Source organism: Cyclopterus lumpus, chromosome 4, assembly GCF_009769545.1.
Source record: "Cyclopterus lumpus isolate fCycLum1 chromosome 4, fCycLum1.pri, whole genome shotgun sequence".
Taxonomy (NCBI): Eukaryota; Metazoa; Chordata; class Actinopteri; order Perciformes; family Cyclopteridae; genus Cyclopterus; species Cyclopterus lumpus.
Genome location: NC_046969.1, coordinates 2,197,751 through 2,213,667, shown reverse-complemented (window position 1 = coordinate 2,213,667; position 15,917 = coordinate 2,197,751). Strand labels below are relative to the sequence as shown.

At 40.5% G+C, this 15,917-nt stretch overlaps 1 protein-coding gene across 1 annotated transcript in view; it reads left to right on the top strand.

The window, feature by feature from the left end:
• The window catches only part of LOC117729327 (inactive N-acetylated-alpha-linked acidic dipeptidase-like protein 2), a 256,016-nt gene that overhangs the window by 75,600 nt on the left and 164,499 nt on the right, over positions 1-15,917 (top strand). The window contains 2 exon segments of the mRNA XM_034530303.1: positions 11,105-11,224; positions 15,067-15,199. Of these exon segments, the coding sequence (XP_034386194.1) occupies positions 11,105-11,224; positions 15,067-15,199 (253 nt within the window).

Below are 15,917 nucleotides of genomic sequence, written 5' to 3'. Positions count from 1 at the left end.
GATTTCAGAGGCTTTTCTGAATGCAATCGTAAGTTCGTAAATTGTTCCGTCTTCGGTTTTGGTCAACATCGTGATTGAATCTTCCTTTTTGGAAGATTGAATACGATCTCAAACAAGTATAGTATTCATCCAAGTGCAATTGTAATTTCGCATTACTCATTCCTGTCTTCCTTAAGTCAAAATTTGGATGGTGATGGATCAGGAATATGTTACAATTAATTTATGAAACACATTTTAAATGTCAGGGTAAAACAATTCATCATCATAAGAGACCAAATCATGAACCAGAATTTGTTTGATTCTCTGGTTTGATCAATTATATTATGAAGTTCTGAATTTGCGTCTTCGTAATCTGTTCCATTTAACTACATTTTAAAATTTGGAATCAACTTCTTACCAGATTTGAGGGAAAAAAATGACTTCTTTGTTTGGATCGTTGTGAAGTCAATCAGGCTCGTTGGGTGCCAGTCCCCTCTCTTTGGCTAATAAGGTATGGGGCAGAATCTGGTTCTGGTTCTGAAGAGGCCTCTCCCCGGACACCCTCGGAGCCACAATGGAGCTTCAAACGATCCCACTTCTGACACCAAGTTGTGATAGAAGATTATCTCTGAATCAAAGTTGTCTTGTTTCCTGCAAGTTTGTTTATTTCACAGCTTCTCAGGGCACTCTGACGTACGATTCACTGAAGCAACAGTCACATCCTCCCTTATACAACATGAGGTTTACGTCCTTATGTCCCGGTCAAAAACAAAAGTGCCAAGTCTGGTTTGTACGGGAAGATCCCTCTTTTTCGTCCTGAAGGGTCAGCTCCTTATCTCATCATGTTACGTTTCTGAGGGCAGTAGCAGAGACTCAGGAGCAAAGGAATACACAGGAGTCGATGTGAGGCAAAAGCAAAGTCCTTCACTTAGGCTAAGCCACAAAACAAGGGAAACCCCTTTTATTTCAAATCGCGAACCAAATACAAACCATTTTCTGAATCGGTCACGTGGTATGGCCGGCTCTCGAGGCTTCCAACATCATCACATACGTCATCAACACAAGCCTCGATAAAAACCTCACAAAAATCTTCCTGGAGAACTTGACACACACTTCGAAGCCTCAACACAAAAAGACACATCACTAGTTTGTACTGCAGGGTTGATCAGAGCCTCCTTCCCTGCACCCTGGTATACACTTTCCCGGAAAGTCTCATCATTGTGATGAATGATAATTGAAGTACACTCTCCCGTCCCTTTTTTTAAATGGGAGCTATCAGCCAAGTAGGTGCATCAATGTCCATAGTCTTCACCATTGCTTCGGGCAAATTTCATTCACCACTGACATTTTGCCACTCAGGAACTGGAGACTTCAAATCTGCCTCCTCCATGGAGTTTATCAAAGTGCTCCTTCCATTGCTCGACAATATCCTCAGTTTGCAGTTCTCCTCCTCTACCAAACACAGCCATAAACCTTGAGTTCCCTTACCGAGTTGTCTAACGGTTTGTCAGAACTTCCTTGAGGCCAACCAAAAGTCCTTTTTCATAGTCTCCTTGAACTCCTCTGGGTTTTTCTCAAGGGCCTGGCCTCGTGCCGCATTGGCTCCGCCTCCTTCCCGATTCCCTCTGCATAATGGTCCGGACTCCTGCCTCCTGCCATGGTGCTGCTGATGCCCCTCCTCTCTTCCTTCTTCTGTTTACATGGATTGTGGAAATCTGGATCGTTGTCAATGCATACTAATCATTATTCAGACATTTTTGTCATATTCATTGGATATGTTGTAACTTTGTAATGCTGTTCATCTGTACACATGACATCTATTGCATCTGTCCATCCGGGGAGAGGGATCCTCTTCTGTTGCTCTCCTGAAGGTTTCTTCCCTTTTTTCCCTGTGAAAGGTTATTTTTGGGGAGTTTTTCCTGATCCGATGTGAGGTCCTGGGACAGGGATGTCGTATGTGTACAGATTGTAAAGCCCTCTGAGGCAAATTTGAAATTTGTGATTTTGGGCTGTACAAAATAAACTGAATTGAAATTTTGTTCTAGCAACCTCCGCAGCTGAAGCACTTTTGGCTAACTGGTACCAGTTTTAAATTTCCAGAGACCCATGGGCTAGTCAAGCCAGACTCACCACTAGGTTGTGATCAGTTGACAGCTCTGCTCCTCTCTTCACCCAAGACCACAGATCTGATGATACAACTACAAAGTCAATCACTGATCTTTGGCCTGGGGTTCTTCTAGTGGTTGATATTCTGCTGAAGGCTTTGGCTGAGAAGAGTTTTGATGATTTCATTAGAATCTGTAGGTTGTAAGCTTGGCAAAGAGGTGCGCGTCTAGCATCATGCTACCAGAATGAAGCGGAATCATTTTCAGAATTTGAGACCAGTCTCAAAGTCGTTTTTTTTCCAAATCATTTTTCAATTTGAGTCATTCTTGTGGTTATGTGTAAATTTGCTGGATGTATTATGTTTGAAGCGTGTAAAATTGGCTTATATGCTCTTGTAGCCCAGGCTTTTCCATTTAGTTTTGTATCTGGCATCATTGTTTTCGTTATTGATTCATAAACACATGAACGTGAACCCATGAACAATCAATATTGGACCCTTTGGGCCACAGAAGGTTTTAAGTATTCATAATGGGCCCATACAATAGCCCCATTTATCTGCTTTTACTGTAAATGTTTCTCATTTTATTAGGAAGGAAGAACTACTTTTATCCATGGACATTATATAAAGAACCTCAGAAAGTTTCTTTTAAAGGGTATTTCATTATGTACTATTTTTAGTGAAAAAATAGCAATGAAATTGTGTAATACTGTGCATGCAGTTATGTATAAGAATATGCGTAAATACATTTATGCAAATACAGAAATGTTATTCTTTTTAACGGTGCAAAGAAACTAAATTATTCTCTAACCCAGTGGTCGCCAACCCGTCGATCGCGATCCTGTCGCTCTCCAAAATAAAATGAAAATAAGTTCAGAAACACATTGTTCCTCATTCTCGAACATTTTCTGAAGAGTCTTCTGAAATGTTTTCTTACGGACTTCAGAAGACAACGCCTGAAAAGATCTCCGATCGCCTGATTCACGAACGCCTGGAAATGGGTTCTTCCACAGCCGAAGTGTTCTCAGCTGTGCTCCCCAATGAGGGGAACGTAGTAGCCGTGGTGCTACAGGTGGGGCGCAGGGGGACATGCAGAGAGACCTTTGTTGAGAACTTCACATATTACAAAAGTACAAAGCACACAGACATAAAACTAAGTCATTAATAAATACATGGCAAAATGCCTGTACCTTCGTGTAAATGTTTACGTTACGCCATTAACAGGCCAAGATTCTTGGCGACTCGCCAGGTCGTATCTCCGTGAGATCGGCTTTTCTGCTGTTGCCCTTCAAAACAAAAGCTCAGCATTGAGCATGAATTGAGAGTGGCCGTATCAAACCTCCAACCCCGTTTTAAAAAGATTTGTAGTGGAAAGCAGCTCATTGACATTAATGCTGATAAAACATGATGGCTCACAGATATCTGTACTAATTTAGTTTTCACAGGTTGCACCATATTGTTGTTTTTAGATTCAGTGTAAAACTCAGTTAAACTCTTTATTGCCAAATATTTGAACTTGTTTTGTTTAGTTTTTCACAGGTTGCACTTTATTGTTATTATCGTGAAAAGATATTCAGTGCGAAACAGGTTAATTGCAGTAATAATAAGCTATTCTATGCCAAATATTAGTTATTTGCACAGATAGTTTGCATTGTTCTAACAAAGTGAGTCTTGTCTGATGGAGGAATCTGGTTTACTTAAAAGTGATTGCAATTTTATTTATTCTATTATTTGAAAAAGCACAGATGCAGGAGTCACAAATAGTGATAATAAAATATTTTTTGTGCGGCGTGAACATTTTTCTTCCTCCGAAGTGGGGCGTGACAGAAAGAGTTTGAGAACCACTGTCATAAGGGCTCAGACTGTCTGTCTGTGCTGATGAGCCCAACTACAGGCTCACAGACAGTGTTCAGTCACAGACATCACACTGAGTCACATGACTTCTGATGGCATTGTGATGGGACACAGGCCTGAACTGAACTTACATTAGTTGCACTGACTGAGAATGTTGTCAGTGTTGTGTTGTAACTTCAGTTGATGAATACAACATTAATATTGGTAGTTCATCCTGCCTGCTCATTGCAAATGTGTTCTTTCTTCGTCATATTTTGTGCGGTTAACAAACAATTAACTTTTTATGTTGCACTGAAATTAAGTCATTGTGTGTGTGTTCTTGGTCACATAAATTTGAAAGCTGGACCAAAGTGTTTGATTTCATTTAATTACAATTAGGCCAAATAAAAAGCCTCAAGTTGTAAAGTCTGGACAGTGTTTTTCTCTTAACAACTCAATAGGTAGATCTTGACTGTCACCAAGGCAGAAGTCAGGGATCTTGGGCTTAAAAGGGTTGGTGACCACTGGTCTAAACCGAGGGATCACACAAAACAACAGGCTCTACAACGTAAGAACCGACACTGGGGCAGGAGACAAACAGGGTTTAAATACACTGGGAAGGGACAGGTGATTAGACACAGCAAGAAACAATCAAGGACAGGGCAGACAATCACAGGGACAGGAAGTGCAGGGAACCCGAGGACATGAAAGACCAGGACTTCAAAATAAAACAGGAAACAAGACACAAAAAACCCTAGATCATGACAGTCCGAAGGCACATACTCCTGAAGCTGGCAGTACTATAGTGCTGTGAGAAATTGTACATACAGTTTCTTGTTTGTACGTGCTCTGTCTTACAACAAGCTTCACAACTGGTAAAATGAAGGAAGAGCTTTAGGCGAAATTATTTACTTCCAGCTGGGTCAACAACATCCATTAGCCTTCGGGAGTGAGAGGAAAAGGTGGTGCATTATTTATATATTGGGAGTCCGCTAATATTTCGGAATACACATCATTCAAATAATGTTATCTTAAAATTTCCCAGACTCCTTTTCATCGAATGTAATCTTATAATTTTGATCAGATTCTATTCAACATAGTTATGGAAGAAGGTTGATCAACATTGCTGGAATCACAACAGCACCAGAAAGAGGCAGATGATCTTGAATGTTACAGAACATGGACAATCATAACCCCTAACCACTTTCGAACTAGAGAATGAGAGAGCATCCAGAACACGTTTAGGGGAAACACCCTGCTGTCTGGTAAAGAAGAGTGGCGTGCCGACGCCTCCACGATGAAGTAGGAGGAGAAGAAGAGACCCAGGACAGTCTGACATCAGAGTTGGCTATCCCCTCATTCACCTAATCTAATAGTAGAATGATACACCCTACCTCAGGGGTGGTACCTCTGGGCAATAGCTGACATCTACTGTGACAGCTGTGATTTAGAGTGTATTGAAAAGGTTTGGAACTTTTCTCTTTTAGTGAAGATGTACTGAATAAAGTGCTGCCCTTTATTAGAAACTACTTGTGACCTTCTGCTATCTGATAAAAAAGGGCAAATGGTGTCATCCACTCCTGTAAGGCTCATGACCAATGACAAGGGGTGAACCTAGATTGACATTCCAACGTTGTTTGCTTGATAGTGTTCTTCTCCCACCCCCAGCTTCATGCCTTTCTGAACACACACATTACATTTCCAAGGACCTGGATGATGGCGAAAGAAATTAAATACACTTGACATCATGTGGGGCAAATCATTTATTTAAATGGTGTAAGTGCCATGGAAAAATTTGTAAAGGTTGACAAAACTTTCAAAAAAATCATCATTTGTTTTTCCAAATTAGAATAAACTTACAATTAAATTCATCCACAAATGTGTAAATGGTAAATTAGCTTGTACTTGTACTCTCTTTTCTCTTTTCTTCCGACCACGTTTTAACCCTACATGTCATCATTTACCCATTCAAACACTGATGGCAGGGTTTATAATGCAAGATGCCACCTGCCCATCAGTAATAACTAACATTCATATCCATTCATACACCGCAGGAATACCCTGCAGGAGCAATTTGGGGTTAATTGTTTGCCCAAGGATACATCAACATGGACTAGCCGAGTAGGGGATTGAACCGCTTCGTCAGATGTTCTGACGAAACATTTACAGGATTTGGCAATCAATTCATGAATGATTAATTATATCCCAAAATACTATACTATTAAATAATAATATCAAAGCCCTGCTATATAATTTGGCTTCTGTCACGGCATCTTACTTACTTATTTTTAAATAGTGAATTATAGAAGACAGAAACATTGCATATTTCTGTTAAGGATGATGAATGGAATTTCAGTAGAGTATCTTTCTTTATCTTAGAAATTAAATTGTTTTGTAGGCAATTTAGAGGCTCCTCTGTGAATTGCCACCTTAACGTAGTGGAGGAGTTTGAGTGGCTTAGTGATCCTGGGAGCTATGTTGTCCGGGCCATCAGCCCCTGATAGGGTCTCTAGGCAAACAGGTCTCGGGGGAGAGCCCAGACGAAGAGTGGTTTAAAAAAACCTTATGTGTAGCAGCCCACGGTCTTCAACTACCTTGCCTGGATCAGGGAAAGCGGGGCACCCTCCTGGAGCCACACCCAGAAGGGGAGCTCGCTGGCGAAGGTTTGGTCGCCAAGCCTTTGCTGAGCCCGAAGAAACAACATGGAGCAGCCACCCTGTGGACCCACCACCCACAGGGACAAGCATCGGAGTCTGCAGAATGGGAGAGCCAATCGCTGGCAGCATGGACTAGCTCTTTACTACCTCTCTAACAGGGCAAGACCCGGAGATGGTGCAGGACAAGGAGCGGTACTAGCTAGATATAGTTGGGCTCAAATCCACTCACAGCACTAGGCTTTGGAACCAAGCTCCTGTAGAGGGATTGGACTTTGTCCTTTTCTGGAGTTGCCCAGGGTGAGAGGCACTGGGCGGTAGTGGGGATACTCACAAGCCCCCGACTAAGCGCCGCCATGTTGGAGTTTTCCCGGGAGAACGAGAGGGTCGCCTCCATGTGCCTAGGCTCTGACTGTTGTCTGTGCTTATGCACCATGCAGCAGTATGGAGTATACAGCTTTCTTGGAGTCGGTTGGAGAAGTCCTGGATAGGGCCTGGAAACACTTTAGGCAATGAGGTGATCAATGATCGATTTTGTAATCATATCATCTGATCTGTGGCCATATGTCTTGGACACTCGGGTGAAGACAGGAGTAGTGATGTCAACTGATCACCACCTGGTGGTGAGTTGGATCAGATGGCGGGGGAGACCTGGCGGATTGCAAGGTCTTTTCAAATGTGTAGTAAGGTTGAACTGGGAGGTGGACACCAGAGGTGAGGGAAGCCGTCAAACTGAAGAAGAAGACCTTTTCGGACTTGGTTTGCTCAGGGGTCTCCTGAAGCAGCTGAATGGTACCAGCAGGACAGAAAGGCTGTGGTGTTTGCGGATGCTAAAACTCGGTCATGGGAGTTCAAGGAGGCAATGGAAAAGGACTTTTAGTTGGCCTCAATGAGGTTCTGGCGGCTCAGGAAGTGAAAGTAGGGCCTACTCCAAGCTGTTTTCAGCGGGGGGGACTGCTGACCCAGACGGGGGAGAACGTCGGGCACATTGAGGAACTCCTAAATCAGATCAATTTGGAGAGGAGCCTGATCCGCCTTGAGGTGCTAAAGGCGCTAGACATTGTTGCGCTGACAATGTTGCATGTGGGTCGGTAACACTGCCCATGGACTGGCAGACTGGGGTGGTGATTCCCATTTTCAAAAAGGGGGAACGGAGAGTGCTCGAATGATCGGGGTATCACACTACTCAGCCTCCCGGGGAAAGCTTATGCCATGGAAAGGAGGCTCCGACTGTTTGTCGAATCTCAGATTCAAGACAAACAGTGCGGATTCCGTCAAGGTCGTGGAACAGTGGACTAGCTCTTTACCCTCGCAAGACTACTGGAGGGGTCCTGGGAGTTTGCCCCAACCAATCAACATGTGATTTGTGGACTTGGAGAAGGCTTTCAACAGGGTCCTTCGAGGTTTTTTAAATTAACAAGATACTTGATCTGCCTAATCCCTCACCAACCACAATCATTTACAACAACAAGTTAACTAATAAGATCATTAATTAAAGTAATTTGCATTATTTAGAAATTAGTACGGTGTCATTATACTTATCTTCACATAACTCCTGGCTTATATCAATATGAACTCTGCCTCTTAGAACATGATGGAGTTCTTGCCGGTTCAAGAAAATATGTTTTTCCTCATTAATATGCAAATGAAAGCAAATGTGCTCTAGAATCTAATAAAATCATCTCCTCTTCAGCCTGCAGTGTTATTATGAATATTCTGCAGTTTCTGTGTGCACAAGAATTCATTCACAGGATTGTGAATGAACTTGCTGTTCAACTATTCCTTTTGAAGAGGAGCACCCATAAGTGCAATTTTAAAATGCAGCAGTTTAGTCATATCTGTTTAATTTAGGATTGGTTATCCTTCGTGTAACTTATCACTTCTGCCATTTTGAGGTACAAAAACGTTCAATATCAAACCCACATATTACAAAGACACAACTGCAAGTCCATAAGATATGATATTTCTTTGTTTACATACTACTAATAACACATCAGCCCACCTTTGTCATTATGTGCATATAACCAAGAGACCAACAGAAAGAATATTGTCATGATACAACCCCATTCCATTATCCGAACCATTGATCCTATTCAGGGAAGGCTGGAGCCGATCCTAGCTGACATTGGGCGAAGACAGGGACAGATCACCATTTTGTTGTAGGGCACATATAGAGACATAAAAACCATTCACGCTCACATTCACACATACAGGCAATTTAGAGTCTCCAATTAATAAGCTGCATGTTGTTGGACTGTTAGAGGAAGCCGGAGAACCCGGATGGAACGTACAATTTCCACACAGAAGGACCGGACAGAATTGGGGAGTGAACCCGGGCCATTCTTGTGAGGTGACAGTGCTAGCTACGACATCATGCAGTCCATGATACAACCCGTTCTGTGCATATTGATCACATAAATATATATATATATTTTGTTATGAAATGAACAGCTTCACTAGTTAATTTATTTTATTGACAGTTTCAAAATGCCGTACAGCTGATAGATGAAAAAGAGGCTTTAGCTGTATCAAGCATGCGTTTTCTGTCTCCATCTCTAGCGGCCACCACTGTTTCTTGTTGTTTCAGTTGACTACACAAGGTTGCCTGAGGAACACCAAGTTTCACTGCACAATCTCGTTGGCTGGTTTTTGGCAGTTAGTCATAAACCCAGAGGAGAAAGATATTGGTTGGTTTCTATCACTATGCCTGCTTTTGTATACATATACTCCATTCATAAGCAATCAACAGGCAACCAATACAAAACTGATTCAAAATAACCAGCTTTATATTTGTAGTTTTGCATGTGCAAAAAGCCTAGAATTTGAACTAAACTCATTCATTCATGCTTCATATTCATCCACAAAGCTCATGATTCTTTTTTTTGCCCAGACCAAGCACAGACTATGGGATATAGGATACAGACAAACAATATGATATAGCACAGGATATAGGATATAGGATATAGCACAGACTGTAGGATACATCTTATTTATCCAGCTAGCACAGGTTTCTACAAAATGACTCAAAGGAGGCAGAGATGTGCTTTGATTAATTTATTCGTTCATTTTGATTGATGGGCAGTAATTATCACACTGGTTTACATCCACACGTATGTAGGTTCTCTAAGTAGGAATTTGTCATATTAATGAGTCTTATTAAATGTAAAAAGATAGTGTATCTTGACTAGGACACGTTTTAAGTTGCAGCCTAATCACTGCCACAACACCAAGAATAAACACCAAGTGTAGTAATCTGGTGTTGTTTTCAGGCAATTTAATGAAGTAATAACATGCATATTCATATTCATATGATGTTCATTCCTTAAATTATGGTCCATTTAGAGTCAAATAGAACATACATTTTTAACTTAAAATATTTCATAGTTTATTAAAAAAAAGAGAATTGTATCCACCCACCTTCTAAAGCCGCTAAGTAACTCACATTGAAGTATTTAATTAGCATGCTTTCAAATGGATAGTTTTAATCTCACATAATGGACTATTAATGCCAGAATGCACTTGTGGATGATACATTTAATATTTAGCATTTTACCCTGTAAAGATTCTCAAAGATATTGGACATTGACAGAGTCCATAAACATAAATTGGTCTTCAAAAATCTTGTGTGAAAGGCTGGACGGGTTAAGAAGAAATGTTCATCATCTCATCAGGAGGATGATGCGCACAGGTTCTAACAGACAGAGGCCTCTTACATTCTTAATGTCATAACCGCGCCAAGATGAAACAAAAGGGTAAAAAGAAGGGGAGAGAGGAAAAAGGGATGGACCTAGTTTATCAGCACCATCTGAGTGCGTATAGAGATTCTCCTATATTTCAATTGACTGAATCTTGTACGGCTCCTTGGTCTGCAGTTTCAATGGAGGACTTTTATGATGCAAATGCAGGCATGAGTGATAAATCTCTCTGGCTCTCCTCTCCTGGGCTCCTCTGGTGAGAGAGAGAGAGAGAGAGAGGAAGTGTTTTAACAAAAATGCAGTGTTTTGGAAGTAGTGAGCATACATGTCAATAAAAGAGACTGATAATCTGCACAAGTTGTTTGAGAGTTACAGCAGACGTTTTGATTCATTGCAATTCATCAAGGGTTTTCTCTTTTATTCCATGTGAAGGCAAAGTTTTCTTGATTTATATACATATTACAATTTTGTGGGTAAAGTATTGGTTAAGTGGCTCCTCAATATTGTCTGAGCCAATGACAAACTTTACCCAAATAAAATACAGGACAGTTAGCAAAGTGGAAATACTCACACTAAATCTAAGCAAATCTGAAAAAGCTACAGTATGTTAAATCTCAAGACTCAACACATTTTGAAACTGCATCAGGGCAGGGTATTGAACCGCATCACAGACCAAAGATATTGAGTAAAGGCACACTGCTAAGTGAGGCATATAAAAACAAAGGTACCCTGACATCCAGGTGGCATATTAGGCATAAACATCTTGGTAAAACATTTTATTAAAAGGCAGTTCATGATTTCTGTAATTGTTGAGCCTCTGTGCTGTTTCTCCACATCAGGGGGACGTGGTAGATGTCCAGTATGCCAGCGTGGACGACCTGAGGAGAGCCAAAGACAGCCTGAACCTCACCAACCAGATTGCTGTGGTCAAACTTGGTCAAGCACCTTTGCTGTACAAGGTAAGATCGAATCAAATCAATGTGCTCAACGAATCTGCTCTGTTGATTCATGTGATTTATTGTACTTGAGATCTACCTAATAATCCCACAGTAGGAAGAAAATATCACCCAGACTGAGGAATGAGATCTTTGATCTATTAGAGGAGGTGCAAGACTCAATCAATTATTTTCCTACAAAAGTAGTTTTAAAACAGAATTTTCAAAATTGGGTATTTAAAAAAATCTGCCTTAATAAGAAATAACATTAGCAATGCATTGATTGGTTCCGCCTGGTCTTGGAATTGTGGCCATGTTCAGCTCAAAGCAGTTATCCTAGAAAATGAAATTAAGAATTCCAATCAAGTGAATTAAAACATAAACATCTACTTTCATGTGAAATACTGATCATTTTGAGTAGTGTTAAGTAGAGTAGTGTTAAGAGGATGAAGAGGTCTAGCGTGTTTGTCTTTGTACTGATGTCCAGAACGGTCACATCATTCCGTCAGATCTTAATCTCAGCTGTAAAAGCTGCCTTTCCACACCGGGCTGATGCATACCCAGCAGGCCTCTTGTCAGTTCTATGCTTGGCTGCCTCTGGGGAGCTGCGGTGACTAGTGAAGGTGGTGGGCACGACAGTTGAGCAGACTTCAGAAAACCTTACATATGGATGATGATATCCTCCGGCTCCAGCAAGGTTGGATGCCCTACACTTTAACTCTATTACTAACAAACAAGAATAAATACAATTGTTTGAAAGATAAGTTTTCACAGCAACAAACAATAGATACCAGAGAGGGAGTTATGACCTTTTTAACTTCCTAACACTAGTTCTGCTGATTAATATATAATAAAAGTACGACAAGAAAACTGTTTCAATGAACATTACTCTACTTCTGAATGTGAGGTTAGTTATAAATGACAGGCTAATGAGCCATAACAGGAGTGAATGGAGGTTACCAAAAGAAGTAGAGGGAATGTTTAAAGCGATGTCATCATACTGCATTTATATTTATACAGTTAGACTTTTAAAAAGCCATTAAATCAGACTGCACCTCCTGCCACATGGGACCCTGTTAGCAAAAGGCTTCTGACCCATTTTTCCTCCTCGCCCACAGTTTGTGACAAATTTGATCATGTGTGCTTCATAATGTGCTCTGTGTGTCAGCAGCTGAGAGAAATGATCACTCTTTACACATAAATAGGTGAGAATGATTGATGAGCCTTGTACTCTCACTAATGAGTGTGTGACGGTGACTGCAGGCCCAATGTTACACATACAGCTGGATTTATATTGGATACACAAACATGGAACACATGTTTCGACCATGTTAGTTTAAGTCATTTGCATCCATTACTATCGTACCGATTAATCTAAGAATTACAGTATAGGAACACGACCTTGAACCCATAACCCTAGTTCAGTATATTGGCATTTACCAGCAGTTAATAATGATAAATGTACTGTATTCCTGACGATAAATGGTTTCCCACACATACACACATATTTCTTTATTTTTCAATGTCCAAATTAATCCATGTCCATGTGGATGTCAATCATGTGCCATGTTCTTATGAAAGTAAGTGTGCAAAAATGTCTTCATGCTTTTGTTCTTCTTTTGTTAGCACCCATTGATTTCTGGGATTCATCAATGTTTTCTAATTTTTACTCTTCTGTAATGTAAAAATTTAGCAAGATGATAAAAACATTGTTTTCACTTCACAAATTGTCTAAATATGAGGAATGGGGGGGGGGGGAGCTTTAACGTCAGATATTCAAATTCTGATTATTATATACATGGCACAACACCTTCTGTGAGAATATAAGACTGTGTGTGTGTGTGTGTGTGTGCAGTGTCCCTGTTTTCCAGTGAAGGACAGAGTTGTGATGAGTGGAGTATGACCGTGGTTGGTGTCACATATTCAATAAAATAGTCATCCACGCTCATAAAAAACAAGGACGCTACATGCTCCGTGGACAATGATGAAATACTGCTCTGCACTGTGGCTTTCTTTCTTCAACCTAACAACTATCCTCTAGTATTACCAGTAATGTTATCTTAAAAAACACAATAAAACTTTTGATCATCATTAAGGGTTGACAAACAATCATACAATGTAAACTTTTACTTTAAACTTAAAATAAAAAATTTAAATCAGAATTACTAAATGTGCCTTTTTCACCTATAAACAATACGTATTAAATATATAGCAGGTTGTGGGCTGTGGAAAATCAACATAACAGTAATGATACACACTGTTTAACTGACCTTCTCTCAATGTCAGCTGATTGAATATGTGTTATCAGCTGTTGCCAGCCTCATAGATATGAGTTAGAAGAGGTCGGTTACATCTGCTAGTCAGAAGGCTGTTAACGTCGTAAGATTCCTCTCTTCCGGTTAGCGTATTCCATCACTTCCAGTTGCCAGCATGTCTGCTTTCTGAATTTTTCTCAGCTCCAGCTAAACCAAACTAAATGTGTGATATTCTTTAGATCTCTCCTTCTTTTAGCGACTTATCGTTAAAATCTAATGGTAATAATAATATTGCCCAAAGGAAGCATATATAAGGTAAATAAAATTGGTCCAAGCACAGAACCTTGTGGAACCCTGTGATTAACGTTGGTGGTCATTGAGGCTTCATCGTTTACAAATACAAATTGAGATCCATCTGATAAATAGGATTTAAACCAACTTAGTGAGGTACCTGAAATGCCAATCGACTGATCCAGTCTCTGTAATAGGATGTCATGATCAATGGTGTCGAACGCAGCACTAAGGTCTAATAATACCAGTACGGAGATGAGTCCTTTATCAGCACTAAGGTCTAACAAGACCAGTACAGAGATGAGTCATTTATCAGCACTAAGGTCTAACAAGACCAGTACAGAGATGAGTCCTTTATAAGCACTAAGGTCTAACAAGACAAGTACAGAGATGAGTCCTTTATCAGCACTAAGGTCTAACAAGACAAGTACAGAGATGAGTCCTTTATCAGCACTAAGGTCTAACAAGACCAGTACAGAGATGAGTCCTTTATAAGCACTAAGGTCTAACAAAACAAGTACAGAGATGAGTCCTTTATCAGCACTAAGGTCTAACAAGACCAGTACAGAGATGAGTCCTTTATAAGCATTAAGGTCTAATAATACCAGTACAGAGATGAGTCCTTTATCAGCACTAAGGTCTAACAAGACAAGTACAGAGATGAGTCCTTTATCAGCACTAAGGTCTAACAAAACATTTACAGCGACTTTGAAGGAATGTGGAACATGGCCTGTTAGCAAAGACACATTGACAATATCCAACAGAGGTACCAATTAAAGGCAAAACGTCTTTAAGCAGCCTCGTCGGGATGCTCTGGCATTACTGAGAGCCTTCTTATATGTTTTAAGTCCATCTCGCCAAACTAAGCGTGATTCTTCCAGATTGGTGGAACGACATATGCTTTCAAGCTTTCGTGAAGTTTGCTTTAGGTCGCGGGTCTGAGGGTTATACCAGGGAGCAAACCTCCTTTGCCTCACTGTCTTCTTCTTCAGTGGGGCTATCGAGTCTAGTGTCATTCTCAGTGAGCCTGTAGCACTATAAACAAGGGAAGACCTTTGGGAAGACATCCAAATTCTCAATGTCAATGCCATATGCAAGAACAAGGTGGAGGGTGTGGCCAAAGCAGTGAGCGGGTTTCTGTACTCTCTGACAAAAGACAATCGAGTCCAACAATGAGATAAATGCAGCACTAAGGCAATCATTATCAATATCCACATGAATATTACAATTTCCTACAATAATAACCTTATTAGTTTTAATGACTAAACTTGATAGAAACTTTTTCTTAATGTACCGTTGTATGTCTGTGGGTGTGTCCAGCTGTCCCTACTGTCTGAGCTGGGTTTCGGAGGTGTTCTGCTCTACATTGACCCATGTGACGCTGCCCCAGGCCGCCACACCTGGCATCAAGCCTTCAGAGTAACTCTCAATGCCGGAGGAAACCCTACCATTGGTGAGTGCTTTATTTTTGTGATACCCATTTCTACCTTCCTACTCAAGTGTGGGCAAACTGGTAAAAACATTGGTTTTGGCTGAACTGGGCAACTGGTCAAATTGTCAGCTCTGTTGCAGTTGTTTGCAATGTTAGCGCTGTTAGCTTATAGCTGCTGGCTCAGCCATTACAAAGTTGAGAGCCCTATGGAGACAATCTTCCAATCATAGATTTGCTGTGGATTTGGAATTGAGCTCCTTGAAGTTATTGTAAACAGCTCTCATTCTGAGTTCAGCAGGACTACATGTCCTAACCATATACGACATCACACAACTCAGCATCTCCAACACCTTCATAACAAATCTACCAAGCAGTCGTAGACAAGATTAGCAACTAATCTGTTAATATGTCTCTGCTGTTGTTCTGGCTATTTATATCATGTATTTATGTTTCTTATAGGAAAAGTGCATATAATAATTGCAATGGTATTGTTAAAAACTGGGTATTTTCCAATTTACAAAAATCGAACATATATTACAATCCTCACAGATTTAATGCATTTCATAGACCTAAACCTCTAATTAAATGTTGTTTTTTAGCACAGCTTAGTTAAACCACCATTCTTGGAATCTGTCCAATGATTAAATGTTCTCACATTGCCTACCTTGGCCTCAGGCAGAGTACATTATATCTCTCTGTACCTCTGTGACTCTATTCTACTGTATTTAAATAACACTCC